General features: G+C 51.2%; 1 protein-coding gene across 1 annotated transcript in view; it reads right to left on the minus strand.

Moving 5' to 3' along the window:
- Positions 1 to 12,413: 12,413 nt before the first annotated feature.
- LOC140895266 (uncharacterized) overlaps positions 12,414 to 14,475 on the minus strand; it is a 32,228-nt gene continuing 30,166 nt past the window's right edge. Inside the window, exon 3 of the mRNA XM_073304712.1 lies at positions 12,414 to 13,515. Coding sequence (XP_073160813.1) covers positions 12,414 to 13,515 — 1,102 coding nt within the window. The remainder of the gene's footprint in view (positions 13,516 to 14,475) is intronic.

Genomic DNA, 14,475 nt, shown 5'->3' on the forward strand with positions numbered 1-14,475 from the left:
AATGATAAGGGGTCTGGAACACATGACTTATGAGGAGAGGCTGAGGGAACTAGGATTGTTTAGTGTATGGAAGAGAAGAATGACTGGGGATTTGATAGCTGCTTTCAACTACCTGAGCGGTGGATCCAAAGAGGATGGATCTAGACTGTTCTCAGTGGTAGCAGATGACAGAACAAGGAGTAATGGTCTCAAGTTGCAGTGGGGGAGATTTAGGTTGGCTATTAGGAAAAACTTTTTCACTAGGAGGGTGGTGAAACACTGGAATGCGTAACCTAGGGAGGTGGTGGAATCCCCTTCCTTAGAAGTTTTTAAGGTCAAGCTTGACATCCTGGCTGGGATGATTTAGTTGGGATTGGTCCTGCTGTGGGCAGGGGGTTGGACTAGATGGCCTCCAGAGGACCCTTCCAACTCTGTTATTCTGTGATTCAGCTTTACGAAGTCTGATACAAATACCTGTTTCAATTGCAGTCTTCTACTAAAATCATCATGCTTACTTTCTCTGATGGCTTCTTTCCCTTTGCTCTGTCTAGGTCTTTCTGTTCGGCCTCCTGCAGCTGGTATCAGCTTTGCTTCTTCAAGTGTTTTAGCTCGTTTAGATATTCTTCTTCTTCGTCTTCTTAATCTTCTCTTCCAACGTTTCCTCTGCTGTTCTTCTCACTCACTCCAGAGCCCTCCACTTGTGTGACATGGACAGTCTGAAGCCTGTCAGCTCTCTGCCTTATGTATATAGTTAACCCACTAATCAGCTTCAAGCCTTTTAGAATCTGGACCCGGTTGAAAACCTGCGCCTTTAGAGCTGGATCTACTTGAAGACCTGTGTTCCACCTGACTGACCCCTCCCTTCAGGTGTTGGAGTGATCTTTATTTCACCCCAGTCTACCCGATTGCCATTGGTCAAACCATTCTAAGGCCTCCATTTTGGTTTTCACAGCTCTGATTCCTTACAGCCATCATTTTGTTTTCCCTAACTCTAACCGCATAAAATTATATTAACTATTAACATCTTCTAATTACCAAACATATTACACATTTATAAGCACCTTATCATGCTATTTCACTGTCACCACTCCAATTTCACTCATTTACATAGGCCCAACTCTCGATCTCTCCCTGCATCAGCTCATGGTGACAGATCAGCGACACTGATACTGGACAGCACCTAGTGCTGAACAGCGTTTTCAGCTTAGAGAGAGCACCGGAAAAATGCTCTGAATCACTGCGCCCCGTCTCCCAAACCCTTCCTGGGGCCCCTTCTCCACCAATCCCTTCTGCACCCCATTCTGTGCCCACGTGGGGAAAGTGAACTGACACCCCGAGCACCCGGCGTTGCTGCTCAGCTGCCGTCGAACATTCCTCCGTGCCCCTCGAGGGGGCTGGGAGGGGAGGAGCAAGCAGCAATTCCGGGCACTCCTGTACAGCCAGGTCAGTTTCTCCAGGTTAGCTGCATAAGGGGAGAGCAGCACAGCCCAGGTGGGGAAAGTGACCTGGGGATGCGCAGAGCACTTGGTTCTCTGCGTCTTTAACCCTCACCTCTCCCATCACTGACTAGTCCTCCACAGGCAGGAAGCAGGGAGAAATCTGGGTGTCCCCCCATGTATTGCCGCTGTGACTTTAGGGGGGCAATGGTCCCATGTCCCCCAACTCTGCCTCTATGCAGTACTCACTGCTGTCACTCATTGTGCCTCGTCCACCTCATCCCCCTGGTCCGGTGGTCTCCCCTGCCTGCCGGCAGCACACACCTATGGCGTCTCCCCCTGCCCCGCCACAACCAGGTTCCCTGGGCAGTTGCCCACATTGCCCACCCCTAAGGCCAACCCAGCCTATGGAGCAGTAATGGCACCCTCAAGACCCTAGAGATACGATCCTGCATTAACTCACCCTCCCAGGGATTCTTTTTACGCCTACCTAGCAGCAGTGAACCCATGCACCACACAAACCTCAGCCGTTAGCGAGACTGCAACCTGGGCCCCTCCGTACCAGCCTCCCTCCAGAGCTGAAGGAGGAACTACACAAGTTGGGAATAAGTAGCAGACTCCGTCCTGGATCTAGGATGCAGCTGCTGCAGGGAGCTCCTGTGCTGAGCTCATACAATTCCCTGGCTAAGTGCCCTCAGCTGCCCCACCTTGGCTGTGTTCACGTCGGTCAGGAGCCAGCACTCCTGGGGCCTGTTCTGGCTCCACAGCTCTCTGGCCTCTTGGATGCTCAGCCCTCGGGGACAGAGAGACATGGGTCCAACTTGTCATTCCAGGTTTGGTGCCTGTTTCCTTCCATTCCCATTGGTGGCAGTGCAGTGATCGAGTCCTTTGCTGCATCTGTGGCCCAATGGAAGAGCAGGGCTCCTTCCAGGGGTGGAGTATCCAGGGGGGTCCATCACAGGAATCATGTGACCCCCTACAGTCTTTAGGCTCTGGGCTTGGTTCCCTATAAAGATGGGGCCAAATGCTGAACCCTGCCACTCCCACCGGGATCAGGCTCTGGCCCTCGGTACCAACTTGCACCACCCCCAGTCTGATGTCCCTACCCTGTGGCCCATACAATTGCCCCCTCCCTTCACTTCGGCTCCTTTCCCTCCATGTCTCCCAGCAGCTCCTCTCCTGCGCCCTGCCCAGCTGGCAGACCCAAGGGGGGGTCATTTCCCCGGGGGCGGGGACAGGTAAAAGTCAGGCAATTCCTCTAGGGCAGGCCACCTCCTGTTACATAACGAAACTGTGTACAATTCGGTATTAGGATAGGAAGGCCCTTGTGGGGTGCCGTATGGCTGAATTTTGGGGTAACAGCAGGAGGCGTTGTGGAGAAGAGGTGCAGCAGGGGTTATTCGTTTTTATTGTTGTGTATTTTACAAATAATTGCACATACGTCTCAGATTAGACGCCTGAAATCATGCTCAACAGCGCCTACCACCATCTCTCAGCTTCTCTGCACTAGTTTGATATGGGTCTATCTCCCACTCCATCTGCCTGGGTTCTCGCCTTCCTTTACTTTATTCTTGGGAGCATGCAGAAACCTATCAGCAGGAGCCTAAGGTTTGATCCTGAAACCTTTACACAGCAAGGAGTCCTTACTCAGACACTTAATCCTATTGAACCCATGAGGGTTGCAGGATCTGTCCCCAGGTCCTGCTGTAGCTCAGCAATTCAAAGTTTTGGAGCAGCACTATATTTGTGTCGATTTTGTTTTACTGCTGTCATGAGGAATAAAGAATAATTCTATATTCTACCATACAGGCTAAGATTCGCGATGTGACGGAGAGTCTGCCGAGACTCATCAAGCCCTGACTTTTACCAGGGAGTTTGTCTCTGACCTGCAGAGGACTCCCCATAACAGACTAGCTCTGTTACCCCTTGGGAGAACATGGATACAGCCGTCCATTCAAAGGATTAACACACAGGCAGTAATTTCTTTGAAAACAAAATAGGGAATATTTTGTATTAAATAAATTAACGTAATAAGTCTAATGCATATAAAAGAATAAACCAAAAACCTTTTTAACGTAACAAGTATATATTCGAATACAAACAAATTCTAATAGCCTATATGCATATCCAAATGCCTACTATTACGCTACTATACAATTAAACACTGTTTTAATTTATTACACTCTGCATGCAATGGCCAGTCAGATGCAGAATGCTGACAGCAGTGCTTTAAAACATAATACATAATAAAACGTAATAAACATAAATAAACATAATAAACAATGAACACATACGGACTTCTACAGGCATTCTTGATACCGCCGAGAATGACCTTGAGCGGATCACTGCGGACTACGTGGCTCTGGGATGGAGGATAAAGGAGTATGAGGCCCAGGTGGTGTTCTCGTCCATCCCCCCGTGGAAGGAAAAGGCCGGGGTAGGGATTGTCGAATCGTGGAAGTCAATGAATGGCTACGCAGGTGATGCCGGAGAGAAGGCTTTGGAGTCTTCAACCATGGGATGGTGTTCCAAGAAGGAGTGCTAGGCAGAGACCTGCTCCATCTTACGAAGATGGGGAAGAGCATCTTTGCGAGCAGGCTGGCTAACCTAGTGAGGAGGGCTTTAAACTAGGTTTACCGGGGGAAGGAGACCAAAGCCCTGAGGTAAGTGGGGAAGCGGGATACCGGGAGGAAGCACGAGCAGGAGCATGTGAGAGGGGACGGCTCCTGCCTCATACTGAGAACGAGGGGCGATCAGCGGGTTATCTCAAGTGCCTATACACAAATGCACAAAGCCTGGGAAACAAGCAGGGAGAACTGGAGGTCCTGGCAAAGTCAGGGAATTATGATGTGATTGGAATAACAGAGACTTGGTGGGATAACGCACATGATAGGAGTACTGTCATGGATTGGTATAAACTGTTCAGGAAGGACAGGGGGGCCAGAAAAGGTGGGGGAGTTGCACTGTACGTAAGGGAGCAGTATGACTGCTCAGAGCTCAAGTATGAAATGGCAGAAAAACCTGAGAGTCTCTGGATTAAGTTTAGAAGCCTGAGCAACAAGGGTGATGTCGTGGTGGGAGTCTGCTATAGACCACCGGACCAGGGGGATGAGGTGGACGAGGCTTTCTTCCGGCAACTCGCAGAAGCTACTAGATCACACGCCCTGGTTCTCATGGGCGACTTCAATCATCCTGATATCTGCTGGGAGAGCAATATAGCGGTGTACAGACAATCCAGGAAGTTTTTGGAAACTGTAGGGGACAATTTCCTGGTGCAAGTGCTGGAGGAACCAACTAGGAGCGGAGCTCTTCTTAACCTGCTGCACACAAACCGGGAAGAATTAGTAGGGGAAGCAAAAGTGAACTGGAGTAGCAGAAAATGCAGGGGACGAGACTGAACTACATTGGCAGAGCAGTGTAGTGACATGGGAGTGGAGTAGGATGGGTTGCTACAGATCGGGTCTATAGTCTGTTGAAAGCACTTTCTGAAGAGAAAAAGCTGGACTAATAGGGAGCACTGAAAATCAGGACTGTACTGCATTGGGAGAGTTGTGTGGCAATCAGTCACTGGAAGAGCAGCAGCCACTTTAGATTGTGATTGACTTGCATTGACAGAACCTATCGGGGCTCCTGGATTGAAATGCCAGGGTGTTAGTAGGCCAAGAGCATGTTGGGAGAATGTTCCAGAGGGCCAGTTAGTAATAATCTTGACTCTTTGCAAAGCTCTCAACAAAGTAAAAGACTCCCCATCCCCAAAATAAGCAATATGAGGAAAAGCAGCCCATGGTTTACACAAAATAGAAAATATGATTAAATGCCTAATAGCTATTTAGGAGTACATCCGTTTGTTCTACTTCCATTTCAATTATTACAATATGAAGGAACGGGAGTTTAGTCACTGATAATCTATGCTATAGCAACACAGCTGTGGCTCATTTAAACTAAGGGAAATGAGGTTCAGTTTAGGTTACACAGATTGAAAATTCTATGGCTAAAAGCTAAGCGTGAAATAAATCAACATTTAAATTACAATGTCTTAAGGTGTTACATAAAGCTCTCTATGCTGAAAAGCCGAAAGGGAGTCTTATTTCCAGGTGCTGGATTTTTTGTTATGACTAAATCCATATTTATCCTTTAGTATTAGTGCTGAAGCTAACAGGGATTTTTCCTTGCAATGACCTTATAATGACTTGAATTGAGAGACTGTCTAAACCTACAATGTAAAAATAATAAGTTGAGATGCAATATATTCAAGTAGGATAGGGGTTTCCAAGCTTCTACACAACTTTACTCATAGTACCATATAAGTTAAAATTAAACGGAGTCCCAGAACACACATCCAATAAAGTGAAGTGACTATATAAAAAGGTGAGAACAGTGAGTTGTTCAAAGGTGAGCTATGGATCCTGTAAGAGGGCATCCTTCCCCTTTCAGGGCCAGAAGACATGCGGCCCGTCACCCCTGTTCAGTTAGCTCCACCTTGCTATACCTGGACAGGGTGATTGACATCAGAAGCCGTAACAGGCATTTTACCACCTGGGGCAAGGAAGGATATTTGTGCACCCGGGCCCAACTGTGATGCTTAAATACTATAATACTGTAATAATAGGAAGGCAATAAAAGTAGCTTAGATAGATTTATGACGTCTCTTATAGTCACCTCCAATTTTTAATTCTATTACAAATATAAAATAAGCTTGCCTGGTGAGATTTGCTCTTTAGAAACCTGTGCTAGTTATACCTTATGGTCGTCATTGCCTTTCAGGGTTTGGCGAATTTTCTCTCATTTTTTACATTATTTTACTATGGATTGAAGCTAAACCTGCAAGACAGTGTATGCCAGGGCCAGCTTTTCCCTGTTCATGTCTCAGCGTTAATTTTACTGATCAGTGACGGTTACAAACACAAAAAGATAAATCGTTTGTAAACTGTATCTTCTGAGAACATTGTAAGTTATTTTTAGTTTGTTAACATGCATTTATCATCCTCATGTCAAATAAAACAATACAATATTATTCAGTTTTAGGGGAATTTACAACCATTAGAGAAAGATTCAATCATGCAAAATATAGTGGCTGCAAACTAGTGTAATTGCAGCAAAGTCATTTTTTAGTCACCTTTGAGGTATTTTTTAGACTGAAAATTATTCTGGAACATATTGTAAGATGAAGGAATCTATTTGTTGTTGTCAGTCTATGATCGAAAATATACCTTCAGGGAACTATTGTGCACTGTTCTTTCAAATCTTGTAGTCTCACTATTCTCTTATTGTTTTTTAACCGCATATTCTAAACAAAACATGTCTTCTCCTACTTTTTTTGGATTATTTTCTTCTTTAGTCTATTCTGCAAACTTGTTGTTCTTGTTAGGATTTCACAGTAGGGAGTGAGAGCTCCTCCAGTCTCAGGGCTGCAGAGGGGATCCAGGTGCTGAGGCTGCCCCACACCCCTCTGCGTTTCTGTAGCGGATGGGGCTCTGGGCCTTCTCCCACCCCTCCCGCCCCGTGCTTCTGCCGGACAATGGGGTTGGATGTGGGGACTTACCCTGCCATCCTGTGGCTTCTGCCAGGGATGGAGTTGGGGGGTCAGGGGCCACTACTGCGAGTGGCTCCCAGCAGCTACTTACGCACGGGTTCCTGGCAGGAGGTGACAGTTTTCAAACTGTGGGGAGTGCACCCCTAGTGGGGCTTACCCCACAGTGTGAATCCTCTGTGCTAAATGGAATGCAGAAATTGGGGGGACACCAACATGACCACAGTTTTCTGCCCCCACAGCTTTGCACCCTGGGTGCCTGCCCCACCTGCCCTGGTTATAATCCCCAGTGGACATTAGAGGAGGAAGGCCCAGCAACGGAGGTAGGCTGAGGAAGAAAGGAGACAGGCTGCTCCTGTGGGGAGCTGTCTGACAGCCTGGGCCTGTCTCTGTGTGAAGACTTTGGCTTGCCAGAGGTTCTAGTGGGAGGGTAGACCTGGCCTGGAGCTTGTTTGAAAAACTGGCTCTATAGTGCCATGCTTTCTTCTTATAAATATCATACAAATATAGGGACTGAGAAGTCAACAAGTCCAGCTCCCTGCGCTGCAGCAGGAGCAAGTAAACCTAGAACATCCCTGACAGGTGTTTTTCCAACCTGTTCTAAAAAGCCTCCAATGAGGGGCATTCGATAACCCCGCTTGGAAGCCTAGTCCGGCGATTAACTACCATTCTAGTTAGAAAGTTTGCCTACTATCCAACAGGTTTCAGAGTAGCAGCCGTGTTAGTCTGTATTCGCAAAAAGAAAAGGAGTACTTGTGGCACCTTAGAGACTAACCAATTTATTTGAGCATGAGCTTTCATGACCTACAGCTCACTTCAAGTACTCCTTTCTTTTTGCTAATATCCAACCTAAATCTGCCTTGCTGCAGATTAAGCCCTTTTTTTCTTGTGCTACCTTCAGTTGACATGGATAACAATTGATCCCTGCCCTCCTTAACACAGCCCTGAACTTATTTTTAGACTATCAGGCCTCCCCTCAGTCTTCTTTTCTCAAGCTCAAACATGCTCAGTTTTTTTAATGTCTTCTCACAGGAGAGGTTTTTAAAATCTTTTATCATTCTTGTGACTATTAACTCTTTAAAGAAGGCAAGCAAAATAGGCATCAAACACATCAGCCGTCTTGATGTCATCAGTTGTTAGCTCTCCTTCTCTGCTATATTGAGGACGTACATTGGGTCCGGGGACAAGGGGCGGTTGGATGGGGCAGGGGTTCAGGGTGATGCGGTCAGGGGACGGGGAGCAAGGGGGTTCGATAGGGGGTGAGATCCTGCGGGGGGCGGGTTAGGGGCAGGGCTCCCAGGAGGGGGCGGTCAGGGGACCAGGAATGGGGTGGGGGGTGGAGGGTTCGATGGGTCGGGAGTTCTGAGGGGGGCATTCAGGGGGCAGGAAGTGATGGATAGGGGGCAGAGTCCAGGCGGTTGCGGGGGGGCACAGTCTTCCTTACCCGGCCCTCCATAAAGTTTCGCAACCCCAATGTGGCCCTCAGGCCAAATGTTTGCCCACCCTTGCACTAGGCAGCGATTGACCCAGTTGACCCGGGTGGAGGAGGCTGCCGAGTAAACGGCCTGGCAAGCCTCCACCCACGCCAAATCACCCGGGTCCTGGACCACGAGGAGCACACTGTCGGTGTAAGCTGATAGGACCAGCCGCAGCTCCGGATCCCACAGTGCCAACCCCGTCAACCCCTTGCGGAGGAGACAGAGCTCGATCGCCAGAGCGTACAGCTGGCCTGAGCGGGGGCACCCTTGCTGTACTCCTTGCCTGAAGCTGATCGTTTCGGTCAGGGTCCGGTTGAGCCATACAGCACCTGGAGAAAACCCACAAACTTGGGTCCAAAGCCAAACGCTCGCAGAGTGCTCAGGAGATACCCGTGATCCACCCTGTCGAATGCCTTCTCCTGATCCAGTGACAGGAAAGTGAATGACAGCCCATCCCTACACCCAAGTTCCAAGAGGTCCCGGCCCAGATACAGGTTGTTGAAGATGGTGCGGCCCAGGACGGTGTAGGTCTGGTCTGGGTGGATCACGTCCGCCAGCAAGGACCCCAGGCGCAGCGAGATGGATTTCACTATGACCTTGTAGTCCGTGCTGAGGAGCGAGACAGGACACCAATTTCATAAATCGCGGAGGTCCCCCTTCTTTGGCAATAAGGTGAGCACAGCTCGCCTGCATGAAACAGGGAGGACCCCACTCTGCAGAGTCTCTGCAGAGACTCGGCCCAGACGGTGACTAGGTCTGGGCTGAGGATGTCCCAGAACATGAGGTCCATGTTCCATGAGGCTCCATGGTCAACCCGTCCATACCCGGAGATTTATTGGTGGGCATGCGGCGGAGGGCTTCCGAGAACTTGGCCAAAGTGAGAGGCAGCTCTAGCCGGTCTCGGTCACCCGCACTGACCGTTGGGAGTTCGTCCCAGAGCACTTTGCAAGCATTAGGATCGGTTGGATTTGGGAAGAAAAGGCCTGTGTAGAAGGCCCTGGCCCTCCCGCACATCTCCGCTGGATCCGTGAGGGGAGGTGCCGTCCCCTGCGAGGAGGCAGGTGACATGCTTCTTGGCCCCCCTCTTTCTCCAGGGCATAGAAGAAATGGGAGCCGCAATCCATCTCCTGAAGGAGGCAGATGCGGGATCGAACAAAGGCACCCCGGGCCTGGAGCTCCTCCCTCTTCTCCCGGCACGCCCCGCAGAGGGATGAATCCTTGGAGCTGGTGGCCAGACGCCTCTCCAGCTCTAAGACCTCCCGTTCCAACAGCTCTATCGCTGCATCCCTCTGTCGGTGGGCGCCCCGGGTGTAGTCACTGCAGAAGAGCCAGGCGCGCACTTTCCCCAGGTACCACCACCGCCGCGCCAAGGGAAAGGCACGCCGCTGCCCTTGCCAGGCCAGCCAGAACTCCCGGAAGGTCACCAGAAAGCCCACATCCTCCAACAAGCTGTTGTTAAAATGCCAATAGGCCGGCCCCGGCCTCTCTGTGCAGAGAGAGACCATCACGGTGGCTAAATGATGATCAGAGAACGGGGCCGGCCGGATGCTGGAGCAGTGGGCCCCTAAAATGTGGAAACATGATAAGTGGATGCGGTCCAACCGGCAGTGGCGTGACTGATGGGCCTCCACCCAGACAAAGGTGAACGTCGAGATGTTGTCTGGGTGGTGGTCATGCCAGACGTCCACCAGGCAGTGGTGTTAGACTATCTCCCAGAGGACATCCGTGGCGGCCGGGCACTGCTCGGTCCTCGAGCGGTCCCACTCCTCGAGGGTAGTATTAAAGTCCTCGCCCAGGACCAGGCATTCGCGAGGATCCAAGGTGCTGAGGAAGGCGGACGCCTGCTGAAAGAAATGCAGCCGCTCCGGGCCCAATGTCGGGGCATAGACGTTGACAAGATTGAACACAAGCCCCTCCATACGGACCCGGAGGTGCAGCAGGTGGCCTGCAACAGCCTCGGCGACCTCCAGCACCTCGGGCCATAGGTCGGGGGAGAACAGGGTCACCACTCCAGCCGTACGAACTGTGAGATGGCTAAAGTAGACCCTGTCCCCCCATTCCAGCCTCCAGCTATCTTCGGCGGCCGGATCCGTATGGGTCTCCTGTAGGATAACTGCAGAGTACCCCCCGCCCGAAGGAAGGAGAGCACCTGGCACCAGCGGAGACCCATCCTACAGGCCCAGGTGTTCAACGTTGCGATGGTGAGAGGTGCCATGAGGGCTGGGGGGGATGCTCACCGGCAGGGACGCTTGTGGTTCCCAACAGGCCGCGCAACAATCCGTGACCTACCCCGTAGGTGAATAAGGAGTCACAGAAGAGGTGGACCCACTGGTAGGCCGCGGCGGCCTGCCGGTCCTTTTACCCTCCCCCATGAGGGCCCTCGCGGTCCAGAGGATTTGATGGAAGTCCCCCCATCGCTGGAGACCGAGCTGCACCTTGTTACGGGAGCCACGGATGTCCTCAAGGAATTCCCGCAGCTCCTCTCGCAGCGTATGGGGGGCCGGGGTCATTAGCCCCTGGCTTGCCTCTGGAGGGACCACTGACACAGCCCTGTGGCCCACCGAAACGGGCAGGCAAGGGGCGGACCCCCGACGTGGCGCCCAATGGGCTGGCACCACGCAGGCCCCCCCTTCAAACTCCGGCTGAATTGGGGGCCGCGGAGGGAAGATAGCAGCCCCTGGTGAGTCGGGACTGGGAAATACAGAGGCCGCTCCCTGGGGGCTATCCTCTAGGAGCGAGGAGATGACGGCCCCAGGTGCAGCAATGATATCAAGGGAGGTGGAGGGGACAGGGACAGGGTTGACATCAGGGGCAGGGCAGGGACCAAGAGTAGGGGCAAGGCAGGGGTTGGGTGCAGAATCAGGGAGAGGGGAAAAGGCAGGATCCTCGGCCCCAATAGCCAGGCCCCTAGGATAAGGCCGCCCTCGATCGGGCTCAGGGAGCTGGGGGCTGGGAAGGGTGCCCTCTGTGACTCTGGGCTCCAGCACCACGGCTGGCGTAGTAGTGAAGGCAGCATCTTCAGTGGGTTCCCTGCCCGGGAAGGAGATTGGTTGCCCCACGCCTACGAGGGACAGCCCGTGGGGCTCGGGTCCCAGCCGCGCGGCACCGGTGGTCACCCACCCAGGGGAGCAGGAGCAGCAAGAGCCCAAGGCCCAGCAGCAGCAGTCTCCCTCCACCCTCCAGGCAGTCGGGTTCAGCAGAGGAGCCGAAGGCAGGTCCATGGGCCAGTAAATTAACAGGTTTCTGTTCCCTGACTGACCAGAGCAGGGCCTGCTCCAGGCTATTGAGAACACCTGACCCCAATTAGCCTTTAAAGAGTCAGGTAAGGACATTAAGTTAATGTGAACACCTGACTCTAATTAAGACCCTTCTGATACTATAAAAGGGCTCACTCCAGTCAGGCAGAGGGGAACCAGGGGAGAGGAAGTGCATCTGAAGGGCTGGTTAATGAAGACACTCTCAAGTATTCGTAAGGGTGAAGAAGGGAGAAACAGGACAGCTGTGGGGAAGTGGCCCAGGGAAATGTAGCAACTCTGGCAGTGAAAGGTTGGCTGCCAACAGCTGCTACCATTAGGTCCCTGGGCCAGAATCCGGAGTAGAGGGCGGGCCCGGGTTCCCCCAACCCGCCAATGCAGAAACACCTCCTGGGAGGGGAAAACTGGCCCGTGTCAGGACAGGACGCTAAACTGTTTTGCTATGAGGCCATAGGACCAACAGAGACGGTGGGCGTTCTCTCACCAATCTCCTTGCTGGCTTATGATGAAAAGGGCTCAGTAGACTGTACTCCTGGCCGTAGAGAGAGAAGGGCTACGTGGCGGGTTGCAGTGAGCCTCTGAAGCTAGCATAAACCACTTGGAAGCGCGAGACCCACGGGGAAAAGGTTGGAGCTCTGCCACAGTATATATCTTCCTACTGTATTTTCCACTGCATGTATCCGATGAAGTGGGTTTTAGCCCACGAAAGCTTATTCACAAATAAATTTATTAGTCTCTAAATGCAGTCTTGTGATTCATAAGAGATGTCACTGTCTTCACTCCAGTGCTTGCCTGTCCTTTTCTTCCTGTTCCTCTCAGCCATCACAATGGCTGCCACCACAGTAGTGAACACTGTGAAGGTAATGATGAGAACCGTCACAGTCTCTGCAATACAGAGCTGGGTGTCAACCGATGACAGGGACAGGTTTCTCAGGACTTGCGGCTCCATGCATGTCATGTTTTCATAGTCATCCAAGATCAGCCACTTGACACTGTGCAGCTTTGTAAAGACTCTCTGCAGATCACAGTTGCAGAACCAGGAGTTGTAGGAGAGCAAGATGTGTGTCCCAGGGGTCTGCATTGTTAGGAAGGTTTTGAATCGGATATGTTCAATTTCATTGCGCACCAAGTTAAGTACCGTAAGGTGATTCAAGGAGGTAAAGACCCCAGGAGCAATGAGCTTTATCCTGTTGCCCTCCAAGTTCAGAACCTCTAAATGCTGCAGCATGGATAAGACCCCATTGTGGAGGTTCAAGAGGTGATTGTTTTGAAGATGAAGCTGCCTCAAGCGGGTCAGACTCCGGAATGCTCCTATTTCTATGGAGGAGATATTGTTATTTTGGAAGTTGAGCGTTTGAAGATTCTCAAAATGCTGGAAGTTCCTGTAATATAGTTTCTGGAGCCTATTATAGGACAAATTCAGCTCTCTGAGAGAACTGAGCCCTGTGGAAAAACTATTTCCAAGCACTGTTATCTCATTTCTATGGATATCAAGCTTCTGGAGTCTCTCTAGAGAGCTAAATGCACTCTCTCCGACTTTGGTGATGTAGTTCCCACTCAGAAGTAGCACTTGTAACTTCCACAGGGATCTCAGAGCTTTGCTTGGAACAGAATACAGGTTACTGATGGACAAATCCAAGTGCTTGGTCTCAGGCGGGAAGATGAAGTTGTCAGTCACATTGACTCCAGAGCAGTTCACAAACTTGGCCCCTTCTTTGCAAAGGTAGATTTTCTGACATAGGTAAAGAAATTCAGAGTCACCAAAGGAGAAGTTAATCCAAATCCAGATTAAGTAGTGGACATGCATCTTCTGCCTCCTTGCATGTACTCTAGTGTATCTGTACAAGAGGAATAAAAAATGTAAGCATATTTTACAACTATATGTAGTGTATTGGGCATAATATAGGAAGGAAAACACATATTTCAATGTTACAGGCTTCCACTTGGCTTCCATTACCTTTGCTAAGATAAAACTATTACACCTCTGTCAGGGATGCGTAGAACCTGTTCTATGACGGCCATGCAGGAGTTATCAGGTTGGCTGGCTATCTCCTCAGCTGTAGCTAATTTCTGGGCCAGCAACAGCTGGAGGATAAGAAGGCTGCAGCTCAGAGGGGAGGGACAACTACCAGACAGACTGAAGCACTAGAAGATAAGATTCCGTCAGCAGTAGACTGATAGGAAGCTGTCCAGGATATTGGACTTCCAGTGAGGAAGAATCAGATAATGTGAGTCTGGAAAAGGCCTAGAGGAGAGCCAACCCCCACTCACTCCGTCCCCCTCCCTCCATCGCTTGCTCTCCCCCACTCTCACTCACTTTCACTGGGCTGAGGCGGGGGGTTGAGATCTGGGAGGGGGGGGAGGGCTCTGGCTCAGGGTTGGGGCCAGAAATAAGGCATTCAGGGTGCAGAAGGGGACGCAGGGCTGGGGCAGGGGCTTGAGCTGCAGGAGGGGGTGCGGGCTCCAGGAGGGAGTTTGGGTGCAGGACTTGGTTCAGGGCTGGGGCAGGGGGCTAGGCTGTGGGAGGGGGTGCAGGCTCCAGGCAGCAATTACCTCAGGTGGCTCCCGGTCCATGGAACAGAAAGGCTAAGGCAGGCTCCTTGCCTGCTCTGGCTCTGTGTGGCTCCCGGAGGCAGCCAGCAAGTCCTGTTCCAAGATGCATCTTGAAGCTAATGGGGTCTGTGGAGCTGGCACTTGGGGCGGGGGAGCAGTGCGCAGAGCTTCCTTGATTGGCCCTGCACCTAGGGGCCACAGGGACATGCTGGCCGCGTCCAGGAGCCGTGCATAGCCAGAGAAGA

The sequence above is a fragment of the Lepidochelys kempii genome, chromosome 11, assembly GCF_965140265.1.
Source record: "Lepidochelys kempii isolate rLepKem1 chromosome 11, rLepKem1.hap2, whole genome shotgun sequence".
Taxonomy (NCBI): domain Eukaryota; kingdom Metazoa; phylum Chordata; order Testudines; family Cheloniidae; genus Lepidochelys; species Lepidochelys kempii.